Source organism: Dreissena polymorpha, chromosome 11, assembly GCF_020536995.1.
Source record: "Dreissena polymorpha isolate Duluth1 chromosome 11, UMN_Dpol_1.0, whole genome shotgun sequence".
In the NCBI taxonomy this organism is placed as follows: domain Eukaryota; kingdom Metazoa; phylum Mollusca; class Bivalvia; order Myida; family Dreissenidae; genus Dreissena; species Dreissena polymorpha.
This window is the reverse complement of record NC_068365.1, coordinates 6,597,981-6,610,970: the sequence shown is the minus strand read 5'-3', so window position 1 is coordinate 6,610,970 and position 12,990 is coordinate 6,597,981. Positions and strand designations below refer to the sequence as shown.

Here is a 12,990-nt window from a genome sequence, read left to right as displayed (position 1 = left end):
GGCACATCGGTCTGTGCAGTCGTCACTCTCGGATAAGTCAGAAGCTGAAAGCATTTGTAGGCACAGCAGCCTGTACAGTCGTCACTCTCGGGTAAGTCAGAGCCTGAAAGCATTTGTAGGCACATCGGTCTGTGCAGTCGTCACTCTCGGGTAAGTCTGAGACTGTAAGCATTTGTAGGCACAGCAGCCTGTACAGTCGTCACTCTCGGATAAGTCAGAGTCTGGAAGCATTTGAAGGCACAGCAGTCTGTGCAGTCGTCACTCTCGGGTAGGTCTGGACTGAAAGCATTTTGTAGGCACAGAAGCCTGTACAGTCGTAACTCTCGGGTAAGTCAGAGGCTGAAAGCATTTGTAGGCACATCGGTCTGTACTGTCGTCACTCTCGGGTAAGTCTGAGACTGAAAGCATTTGCAGGCAAAGCAGCCTGTGCAGTCGTCACTCTCGGGTAAGTCAGAGGCTGAAAGCAGTTGTAGGCACATGAGCCTGTACAGTCGTCACTCTCGGGTATGTCTGAGACTGAAAGCATTTTAAGGCACAGCAGCCTGTACAGTCGTCACTCTTTGGTTAGTCAGAGGCTGTAAGCATTTGCAGGCTCAGCAGCCTGCGCATTCGTCACTCTCGGGTAAGTCTGAGACGGAAAGCATTTGTAGGCACAGCAGCCTGTACAGTCGTCACTCTCTGGTTAGTCAGAGGCTGAAAGCATTTGTAGGCACCGCATTCTGTACAGTCGTCACTCTCGGGTAAGTCTGAGACTGAAAGCATTTGTAGGCACAGCAGCCTGTGCAGTCATCACTCTCGGGTAAGTCTGAGACTGAAAGCATTTGTAGGCACAGCAGACTGTGTAGTCGTTATCCTCGGGTAAGTCAGAGACTGAAAGCATTTGTAGGCACAGCAGCTTGCGCAGTCATCACTATCGGTTAAGTCATATACTACAGAGGCCTACGCAGAAATTATTCAGAGGGGGGGGGCTCAACTGGGGAGAGTGCTGGAGGGGGCTCCCTCCTGTTGTCGATTTTTTTTAATGGCACATTGAAATGATGCAATTTTCTGCTTTCTAATTATCATTTTTGCAAAACAAACAAGAACTTGAGTTCAGACATCAAGTGTAACAGACACACAGACAGACACACAGGGTTAAATAAAAAGTCTCTCAAACCACTAAAGTGGTGGGAGACATATTCTTTATCCAGAAATTGTTTAACCGTGTTAGATGGGTGGACCTCCTATTTAACTTTGTTGGATATCCTACAAGGTCATCCTGTTGGATGAATGGATATTTATATTTGGATGCTTCCAAGCAAATTCACGTACAACATTACAAATGTTAATGTCCTTGTCCCTATGAATGGAAAGCAGGCACAAAGCGAGCAGAAAATAGGTAAAGTAATCGAAGATAATTAAATACTTCAAAGTTTTCAATAAACTTTCTTTCCATAAAATTAAAAAGCACAATTAAAACTTTTTTTTAAAACATATGTAAACCAAATTGTATTTTTGTATGTGCTTATAATTTAAATCAAATACAATTGCGTATTTTAAACTGACTTAAAGATCGTATTATTTTGTTCATAGAATCATCTTGAAATCGTGTCCATGGAGATCTGTACTATAATGACCCGGTTGGGTTACGGCGAGATGATGAGACGGTGGCGCGTTGAGAAGTACAGGGAGTATGACAAGCTGCTGAATGCACGAGTTTTGAATGAACAAAGAAACACAATAATCACAGCTGGGAGCAAGGCAGAGGGGCTGACCTGCTTTTTGGAAAGCGACTGGGACGTATTATTTGTGCTGACGGATGTCCTCTGTGTGGAAGCTGATATCAATCTGCTCACTATTTCAGACGACATAGATGTTTTTAGGATGGATACGATGGATACACTTGTATATCCAGGGCACTGCAGACTGTTACAAGAGAGACCAGCTGTTCATACACGTTTGAGTATAATTAGCAAGGCTCTGTGTGATAATGGATATGGGGGCGTTCTATTAAGTAGTAGCTTATTGCTAGATGAATATTCGGCACTTTCATTAACACATAATGCAAAGTTGGAGCATCATGAACGAGCCGGGCCGTCGATTCCTGGTACAATAAATGGTGTACATCATATTGACAGAGTAATCGCACTACGTTGTTCCTGCCCCAGCATCTTACAGAGATGGGCTGACAGACGACGTAAATGGCCATCACCAAATATAGTTCAGAAAGTATTATCATTAGGAGCCTTTGTTACTCCGGTAGGGTTCAAGGGAAGCGATTACAAGGACATTGAGTGGAGGATTTGTTTCAACACCGGCGAGGCAGAACTTGTAAACAACCTTAACGACACACAAGCAAAAGTATATGTCATTCTTAAAATGATCCTCAGAGATATAATAAAACCAAATAAAAAAGAAATAACATCGTACATGTTGAAAAACATCATATTATGGCAAGCTGAAAATACTCCACAGACACAGTTTCATTCACGCAGCTTACTTTACTGGTTGCATGACGGACTGAAAAAACTTAGGACTGCTATTGAGGAAAAACGACTTTGCTATTACATGATTCCGGAAAGAAATCTTATGGAAGCCTGTGGTATGCATGATTACCAGCAACATAAATGGGTAGCAGATATCACGGACATGCTAGAGGAAGGGCCCAATGTATTCTTGAGACTGAAGAAATTAAGAAAGGCGATTGTCGCGTCCCCAGAGCCGATGATGTGGTTCAGCAAAAAAAGGATGGAGCTAGAGATGCTGCTGCTGGAGTACAGGATCCGACGCGCGGAAATTAAAGAGAAGAATGGGGAGGTGGATTACTCGGATTCTATCCTAGAGAAGATATGGATCCGTACGTCCGGTATATTAATACAGGTTGCGCAACGAATGTTCTTAAAAGACAGTTCTGCTAATCAACTGATTGATATTTACAACAGAATGCTTATGTGAAAATGAATCAAATCGATTATTTCGCGAGTGTATCAGGGCTACGTGCACGATAATTTAGTTGTTTAGGTAAACTGTTTTATATAGAGACTTGGTACTTGCAATCTGCATGTATGAAAACAATAATCTCGTGCAAAGCTATAGATGATAAGTCTTGTATTGTATACTTAAGGTTATGCAGACGGCCGTACTGAAAACAGTTTGTTAAGATATATAGCGGGAATAGTGTTTTGATAAATATCCATGTATTTTGCAACCTTAAAATAACCATGTTATTTTAGAAAAGACATCAAATAGTTTTGACAATCAAAATGTGCAGCATGTATAATGTTACCACACAAAATAAGCTCGACAATGTTTCCGGATGAACCAACTGATGAACACAGTGTGATCGCTATATAAAACATTCTTACAATAAAGACCTTAGGTATCCTTATACTCATTTGTCTGTGACCTTTCATTCGATTTAGTAATGTTCTGACAACATCATCATTAGGGCCCCGAATGCGCTGACTTCAGACGCCACATAATTTAACTGTTAATAGCAGGTATTAATAACAATGTTACACAATAGACTTATGAGGAAAACTGTCCTAATACCTCGCAGCCATGTTTTTAGACAAACGACAGTCATTTTCGAACGCAGCCGAAATGTAATACTAACGCAATTACTTTAATGTTGTGAGCGACTATCATTATGCAATGATCGACATTGTGATTTGTAGAGGATTAACCCTTGCCACATAAGAAAACTTCAGCCCTTAATTGCAGACATGTTTTAAAATTGACAGGAACCATATCACACTCAGTAGACATATCATTAGATTAGAAGTAATGCACCTTTACATCTGAAATATGCAACTTTTGTCATTTTAGCAATAAATATGACATTTATATTTGAGCTACAGACACATGGTTTCCCCATAACACGCCGCCTTTAAAAAGTCGCATTTGTAGTGAGAAAATAAAAAAGTGGATCCCCGCGTCGAAATTCCAAATTAAACCTTATAGGAGAAGGAACATCGATGGTATCGAATATTTCGTACTTTATTGAGTTAAAAGTAAGTTATGTGCAATCCATGAGGAGCGGTCATTCTTCATTATAAAGTATACAATTTGTTAATATTTTGAAGTAAAATCTGTTCGAAAAGCTGGGAAAAAGATCTGGTAAACAGAAATAACACGTACATCGTAACATTAACTTCTGTAATGCTTCAATATTGTCACATTTAGTACCTCTTTTTATCCCATTTCACCCCGACATTGACGGTATAACACGTTGTGGAATATACTTGTTTGTATTCAACACTGTGGAATATACCTGTCGCGTGCACGGACTACTTTTTAAATGACGTCATGCGATATGCGCTAATATTAGGTCGATATTGTTTGGTTCATTGATCGAATTTTAAGGTCACCCATTAGAAGAAATAAAATAAAGGAATAAAATTACACGATTTTTGTTTTGTTATTTTTTTTATTTATATTTACTTTACCACTGAATGATTTTTCATAAGAAACAAAGTCGACAAAACTTAAGCTTCAAAATTATACGACCTTCAACCTTTAAATCTAGTCATATGACATAATTTTTCGCCATCCGTATAATGAATCAGCTGGTTGATGGCGTCATAAAATGACATACTTATTGCGTCATTTTCTTCATTTTTTTTGACGATTTATTATAAACGCGACTTATTTCACATGTATTACACATGTACTGTATGTCGACATATCTGAATTGTCAATTGATCACATTTTCCTTATTTCGTGTAATGTGCATTGTTTATAACCAAAGCATATACTTTTGACATTTAACTTAAATATTAAGAATGTACAACAAGCCATACACATATCGCACAGTTCATGAATAATCTGCTATGTTTGCTTTCCTATTTAATTCACGTTAGGCATAGAGCTGTGTAAAGTATAAGATGGTAAAAATAGCACAACACTGGAATTGGGAACGTCCCATTTTGTACACGGGTATTTTGTACTCATTTATCTGTTGTGTACTGGAATGTTTTCCATTCTTTGTGTATTTATATATTATATTATTTTCTCGTACAATAAGGGCATTTACCATAGATAAATAAAACATTGTGCAAGTTTAAACATAATTATGTTTGTATGCAGAAATCTGCAAATGCAACCGAGTTTACCAACGGCTATTATTAGATAAACTGCTCCGGTTCATTTGAACAGCAGTAATGTAGAGTACATGACGTAGCGTGTGACGAAGAAGACAGTTTATCGCGTTCATAAACTCATTTGAATAAAGTGATAGAATGGCATAAGGGTCTTTATTTAACTATGCTAAAATAATTATTAAAGACCCTAGATGCAAAATCGTCAATTATTGAGTTAAATGGATTATTAGATGGATTTCAAAGGATAATTAAAGGTAAGATACTAGTTCTTACATGTTTGGATTTTTGTTTGTACTTTTGTCGTTCCCTGTTCTCGGGGAAATGATTTTAACATGGGCGCCATTGATGCATCGGATTACACACGGCATACCCATAACATTATATAAAAAACACGTTCTGCGCGTCCTTAAATTCGTCGTCCGAAGTCGGAAAACGTATTGCCCTGTATATTAAAGTGATTCAAACGGTTAGCTCTTGTGGGTTCTTAACGTATGGCCAATAATCATATAGCAATGGGTAAATAGCAATAAATTGGGCCTGAGGGCAAATACAAAGCAATACACTTATACTACCTCGTGCACAAAGGAATTATCTGGTTCACGTCTGGTCACTGCGCCGTCTGCATAGGAAGAGAGCGTGGTCAGGGAGTGGCGGTCCCAGCAGGCATCAGCTTCCATCCGATTGGTCGCGAGCTCCATCCCTGGCAGCATGGTCCCGTCATCCTAACGTCTCACAAGCCGGGTACCTCTCTGCAGGGGGGCGTGGCACCGGATGTCACTGGCACAACAATATTTTGTCAAATAAAGTGTCAGTCGCTGCAATTGTCTGTGTACTTGTCAAAATTGTCAAGGTCTTCGATAGCTAAAGAAACTTCAGCGTACAGTTTATTTAGTATTAACAGACCTGTACAAAGTCGCGCCAGTCAAAAATCATAAAAAGCGACATTTAAAGTTATGGTAGCCAGAACTAGGTCGTCGATGGTGTACATGTATGTTGACATCGACAGCATTTTGTCAGGAGTAATGGCCGCCATATTGGATTTTGATCATTTTCTTTCGAAAATAAAATAAATTATAGTAAAGTAAAATCTTCTTTTCGCGGTCGTAATGTGTTAAAATTCGCATACTGCGTAAAATTGAATGTAGGCATATGGTGATATTTTTACTTGTTTTACAGTTTGTGTGTGAATTTTTTAAAGACTATTTTGCGTACCAGGGGGCCGTTTCATCAATAATTACGTATTTTTATACGATTGTAAATTATGTATCGAGATTAATGTAGTCGTATACGATTTTACATAAACTCCGTTTCATCAACGAAATCGTAAATGCAACATACATAAAATACGACTACTTAAATATACGTATTTTGTAACCGAAAAAAATTGTGACACAGTCTGAAAAATTGCATGACGTAATTTTCGCGCGTTCTGTCAGCTAAGGCAAACATCGCACAAAAAACATACTCCTATAAATATGAGGTCAATTTACGTCTAACTATTTGGACTAACAAAAACAATGCTAGTTGTGAATCGAAACAAAAACAAACACTGGAAAACGACGTGTAGACCGGTGTGGAAGGCTACCGATTGCTGTTTGGCCGACACTCTCCTTCCGTTACTAAACGCAAAAAGAAGTTATTTTGGATGGAGACGGTTGAAATGTGAGTTGAGAACTTGTTGGTCATGAATGAAGACAGCTGAAATAATTCGCGTTCAGGATAAATCTGAACGCGAATTATTTCAGCCAAAGTGTCTGCCTAAGGCGGCAATTGATATTGACAAGAATGAAGATTACTTTTTGCTTATTTTCTTCATCCATGAATAAAAATGTATTGGTAAGATTAATTGTTTTGTTCATTCTATGCAGAAATGTGACTGTGGTGTAGATCAATTAACAGTTTAATAATATAATTTAATTGAGACCAATCGGAATTCAGGCTGACAATAAGACGACATCATGGATTGAAAGTTTGTCATGTCAGCATTTTTGTGTTCAATTATCGAATATTTTATTTCAATAAGGTATTAGATTCACATGACACAACATGTTTAGTAATTACAAATGTCATATCATTGAGAATGCTATTTGTTTGTTTATTATATAGAGGATATTTGTTGGATTCGGTGGATTATCGTTTTTAATTCACGAGTGATCATAGACAATGATATTTTCACAAGTAGCGCTGCCACGAGTGAAAATATATATTTTCACAAGTATATTTATATTAATATATAATAACAATATATATTTTCTATGATCACTAGTGAATTAATCAATATTCCTCCGAATCCAACAAATTTTCTTTTATTTTATGCTTTTTTCGCAGTTTATATACTTTGTTAAAGAGTTTTACTTAAGAATGTCGTTGGGATTATGTTGTCATTTTGTCAAATAAATGACGTCATATCACAGTAAACAATGAAAATTATCGATAATTCTCACTGATAATTTTCATTGTTTGAAACAGTGAAATTATCCGTTTTAATCCACCGATATTTGTCTATAAACCACCGGAAAGCATTAAATAAATATCATTGTCCACAATAATTTATTATAGTGTTGATTCACAAGATGTAAATAATCAACATTGGTTTATATTACTTTCTCTGCAAAACTGTGTTACATGTAAAGATCACAAAAGCAGTTTTCATTTCTTTGTTTTTCCAGAAAACAAAATGTTACTTCTGGCTGAAGGACCAAAATTGAATGGACAGAGAACACTGTTGTCAAAACTCGAACAGAAGTTGTGTCACTCAGCTACATTAAAACATAAAACTGAAGGCAGAAGCAACAAATAGTAATATTTTTTCTATAGATTATAGTAAAGCTGACTGCTAATTATTTTCTACAATGAAAATGTAACAATTTATGTTTTCAATTTAAAGCTGGGCTGTTTTCGGAGAAAACCCAAGCTATTGTCATAGCCAGCGTGTCGTGTCGTCCGCGTCATGCTCAAACCTTAACATTTTGTCAATGTATTGAACAAAATTACAAATACATGTTTAGGCTATCACTACGCATGGTTACATTTGTTAGATTTTAAGCGCTTTTATGACTGAATTAAAATTATTGTTAAGGTTATTAGATCTATTTATGTTAAATGTCACGTTGAAAAAATCAAATTGGATAAATAGAATACTAGGATTAGCGTTGAATACAGAGAAGTTTATGTTGCTCTGCTCGAACACCGAAAGCGCTCGCCAAGGCTCGCGCTTCCGGCGTTCTAAGCCTTGCAACATAAACTTCTCTGTATTCAACGCTAACCTAGTATTCTCTATTACTCTTGCCTTTACAGTATACTGAATATAACATTCAATTTTATGTTTATTTATAATTATCATATGTCTTCTTTTTCTAAGACATTGTTTTTTTATTCAAGAAAATCGTTTTAAATAATCATAGCAGATATAAATTCACACATTAATAAATATACCGATATATCCGTCATAGACAACATCTGTAACGTTTGATTCAGAAGTACGTGTAAAAGGTAAACTGTGAAATCGCTATAATTCTCTTTAAGAAGGTTAAGTATTAATATATTAAGTTCACTTTTGGTTTAACTTTTATTCTTATCTAGATTTATTTTAGTTTTATAAACCAAATTAATTAGTTGAAGATTATTATCATTATTATAATTAATATTTTAAAATTTTCTTTTTGAATGTTCATATATTATTTTTCTTTGCTTGTTTTCTCGTAAAATAATAACAATCATAGATAAACTTATTTAAGATAGATCTGGTGGTAATCTTGCATTGTGTTTATGTTGGATACATTAAAAATAAAATAACAGTTTGATAGATTTTAGTTTGTTTTAAATGTTAAATGTTTTGTCTTAAAGTGTTACATGGAGAAAATAAAGTTATTATTACAAGTAAAAGTTATAGTTATAGTATTACTATTAGTATTTTATATAGATAGGGCATACAAAAGGATATTGTTAAAGATCACAACTTTATAAACTATGTATCGATGGATTATTGTATCTATAAACACAAACATACGCATTCTGAACAAAAATCATAAAGAGTGGTTACGCGTTTTTATAAATCAATATGACGCACTTGGTCCAGACTTGGCTTAGACATCGCGCAGATAGTCAATCTGACCAAGTTTTATCAATATAGAGTTATAGACGTGGCCTCTTAAATGGTTACAAGTTTTTTCTAAGATTTGACCTGGCTTTGACGCACATAACCCAAATTCGAACTCGGCCTAGATATTTTCAATATAAATATTTTGACCAAGTTTCATGAAAATTGAGTCTTAAATGATGTGTTTATAGACTGGTAAAGAAGGTTTTCTAAGATTTAGCCTGGTGATCTAATTGTGGAGTAATGTGGTGCAAAGATTCGAATTTTTTCAAAATATCATCCAGATAAACATTCTGACAAAGCTTCAACAATATTGAGGTTAATGTATGCAATGAGACGGATGTGTTCGCAGTTGTTGTGCAGTACGCAGACGCCAACTACTTCACCCTGTACTTCTACATCAAGTACAGTATAGACGGGAACCACTTCTACAACTACACAGACTATACCGAAAATACACAGGTACGACTGAAAATTCTCTAAGGACGTCCGATCAAAACTGAATGTAAGGTTTAACATCAAACGCAGTTGTAAGGGGTATATTGGTATCATGTTGTTTGTTCGTCGTCGTCGCCGTCCGGTACTCTGGTTGTAGGATTTATAGTTTTTTTTGCTTTTTCAATGTTTTATGGTGCATAAATTGCATCCTTTGCGAGATATTAACATGACGTGTCATAGGTAGAACTATTTAAATATGGGATGCGCAGTGCTCACTTGCCTTAAATACTGTTTTCATAAATCCACGGTTACCGTAGTAACACGTGTGGATATTAATGCTCAAATTTTGTCCATTGCATATAGTTTGAGATACAAAGGCAAAACTTCAGAGGAATGACCCATGCATTTTACTGAAACCTTTGTTTAAATTGAAGTGAATATGCTGTCTAAAAAATCGGCATGCAGAGGGTATTTCAGACACGACAGAAACAGTTCTAGGTTCTTAAATTTACGTTTTACAATACCTTGATTCAATATTTAAATGTTTCTTACTATAACATTTTTTCTAGATGCTGAGCGGTAACACGGATGGGGGAACTCATATGGAAATGTTACCGAGCGTGATTACGGCACGTTACGTCCGTGTGTATCCCCTGACGTGGAATACGTCATGCAAGCCTGCGTTCAGACTGGAGATGTACGGATGCTACAGCTATAAGGCCGGTCTTGGATTTTATAATAATATTCTAACGTAAATGTCATTGAGTTTGCTACAAACTTATCATAAAATCCGCACGTGATCACTTCATATGAGCCTTACTCTAGGCAAACGGTGCTAAATACAGGTCACATGATCACTTCATATGAGCATCATTGAAGGAAAACGGGGCTAAATACAGGTCACGTGATCACTTCATATTAGCATCATTGTAGAAAAACGGGGCTAAATGCATCACGTGATCACTTCATATAAGCCTCGCTCTAGGAAAACGGGGCTAAATACATGTGCGTAAATAATGCTAATCAGGGACATAACTATCCGTCTTAACTGGATTTTCGAAAGGAAGAAACTTCATCAAAACTTAAAATTATATAGAAGCGGAAAGTGTCGTCCCTGATTAGCACATGCGAACAATAGAGGCAAATGTGGGACGACAAAACACAACACAAATATTAAGTCAAATATCAAATAAAAGAAAACCACCAACACAATTAAATACATGTGTCTATGGTTGAGCAATTTTAAGACATGGACAGTTACTTCGTCTGCAGCAATCCGGATCCGCTGTCATCGGTAACCGGTCTTCTACTGACTGAAATGGTAACAAAATAAGCCTGAAAAACGTAGAATGAAATTCATATTGATAAATCACTGATTTGTTAAATATATGACGGTATTAACCGGTAATTATTGTTGTTTAAGAATACAATAACAAGGAACAGTCGTCACTTTCTGACTGCAACAAATTCAAAGTAGTTTTGATTTTAACAAACGATCGATCAAACATCTTTTTCTTTAAATTTCCGATCGAATTGCGGGCTATAATTATATCAAGGTGTATGACCATTATGTCCATTCTTACGCATCCGCTCAAATATGATAATAACGTAGTTTAGTAACGGTATGTATATAATGAGATATACACAATTAACGCTCAACTTTGATCAAACCCGATTGCTTCCTACCCATCCCTCATTGAAAGCACCAGCTTCAGCACTTGTAGATCTATCATAATTTCCATATACCGGAAGTGACATGTCTTAACCGGCAATGACGTTTTTAACCACCTGAAGAAGTATTCTCAGCGATGTGATACACTCGGTTGTTCCGCGCATATGCCAACCCCGCCATCCGTCCTACATCACTTCCGGGTTGTTGTGTGAACGCTCGAGCAAATCGTCCTCCGACAGAATATCGTTTTTCAACAGGAAATACGTTTCCAACATTCAATAGCCGCTCAACTCGATTTTCCCCCGCTTTTCTAAAGAGAACCATTTATTCACAAGAATCTTGATGGAAAAAAAAGACATTTATCATTGGTGTACAAAAAGATTCGAACTTAGATTTTAGATTTATGCTCAAATTTGTAGAAAACCTTGGATATTAAAACGCCTGGACATTATTTGTCGTCCCATAGCAATCCGCACGTGCAAATTAGTGACGAAACTTTCCGCATTTGAAGAATTTTCATTTAAAGGAAGTCTCTTTAAAATAACAATCTAGTATAGGCATCGCATTCTATAATGATTATTATACTATTGGCGATAAAATTATTGAAGAGAAAATACTTTAAATGGCGTCATCATAATCGTTGCTTAGTTATAACCACGAACATGATAAACAGCTATTCTAAATAACAGAATATCAAACAGAATATTGCCTGGATATATTCGCCATCTAGCGGTGGCGTTTAAAATGAAACAATCGAACAAAATATAAAAAATGACTGTATCCTTGTTACGAAATTATCACCATGTGGCCATCTATTGTACCATTTTTAAATAATAAAATATCAAACACACCATTACTTGGATAGATTTGCAATCAAGCGGCGACGTCAGGTCCCTCCCCGTAATTCGCATGCCAAATGTTGTGTTGGCGACAGTAATTATAGAAAGCAATTCTAAATAATTAAGAACCAAACACAACATTACCTGGATAGATTCACCATACAGGGGCGAGGTTAAGTTCCGAGCGGTTATGGCGACCCTCTCCGCATGCGTCTCACTGATACCGACGTCGGCACGGGCCAGATAGGCGCCCCCGACAGACTCGACCTGAAATATGAGTAAGATTGCGTTCGTTCGAGAATCAGTCAGCTAAATGTTTGAGCCTGCTCTGGGAAAACGGGGCTTATGCATGTGCGCAAAGTGTCGTCCAAGATTAGCCGGTTTTGTCCACACACGCTTATCAGTGACGTCACTTTCCGGTTTTATGGTATTTTTCTCTTAAAGAAAGTCTCTTTCTAGCGAAAGTTAAGTTAAGGTGGTAGGTGGCGCCCCCGATTAGCCTGTGCCGACTGCATAGGCTAATTGTGGACATTTTCCGCACATGCATTCAGCCCCATTTTCCAGAGCGCTTTTAATCCGCTTAACTGCAAACTAAATCAAGTGCGAAGAAATGTACGAATTTACATCAGATTAAAACAATGTTAGTGCCATTTTCATGATAGATGTCATCCAGGGTTCGTGATACAAATTGTTTCTACTGCCTTTTTATGCAAGTAATGACGATGTCAGTGAATGGATGTTCATTTACTTGTAAACCTGTAATGTTTCCCAGTAAAGCAATCACAACTTTAGAGCCACTATAGATTATATCAATAAATATTTCTCAACATTTTACAGAAAAGTCGACCATTATTAAAGTGT

The 12,990-nt window shown here is 36.8% G+C and overlaps 1 protein-coding gene and 1 long non-coding RNA gene across 15 annotated transcripts in view; one reads left to right on the top strand and one right to left on the bottom strand.

The window, feature by feature from the left end:
- Positions 1–12,990, top strand: part of LOC127850056 (uncharacterized) — a 263,076-nt gene that overhangs the window by 3,009 nt on the left and 247,077 nt on the right. For 6 of the 14 annotated variants that reach the window (XR_008035033.1, XR_008035036.1, XR_008035034.1 and 3 more), the window contains exon 2: positions 1,573–3,358. The exons of 1 other annotated variant lie outside the window; for it this stretch is intronic. Coding sequence is in view for 2 of the 13 variants with exons in the window: in XM_052382805.1 (XP_052238765.1) it covers positions 1,573–2,319 (747 nt within the window). In the remaining 11 variants the exon portion in view is untranslated. The remainder of the gene's footprint in view (positions 1–1,572; positions 3,359–12,990) is intronic. 7 more of the 14 variants (XR_008035037.1, XR_008035038.1, XR_008035040.1 and 4 more) reach the window with 3 other exon arrangements.
- The window catches only part of LOC127850063 (uncharacterized), a 177,143-nt gene continuing 175,557 nt past the window's right edge, over positions 11,405–12,990 (bottom strand). The window contains exons 2-3 of the long non-coding RNA XR_008035046.1: positions 12,274–12,438; positions 11,405–11,600 (exon numbers count right to left, since the gene is read on the bottom strand). This is a non-coding gene — a long non-coding RNA (uncharacterized LOC127850063). The remainder of the gene's footprint in view (positions 11,601–12,273; positions 12,439–12,990) is intronic.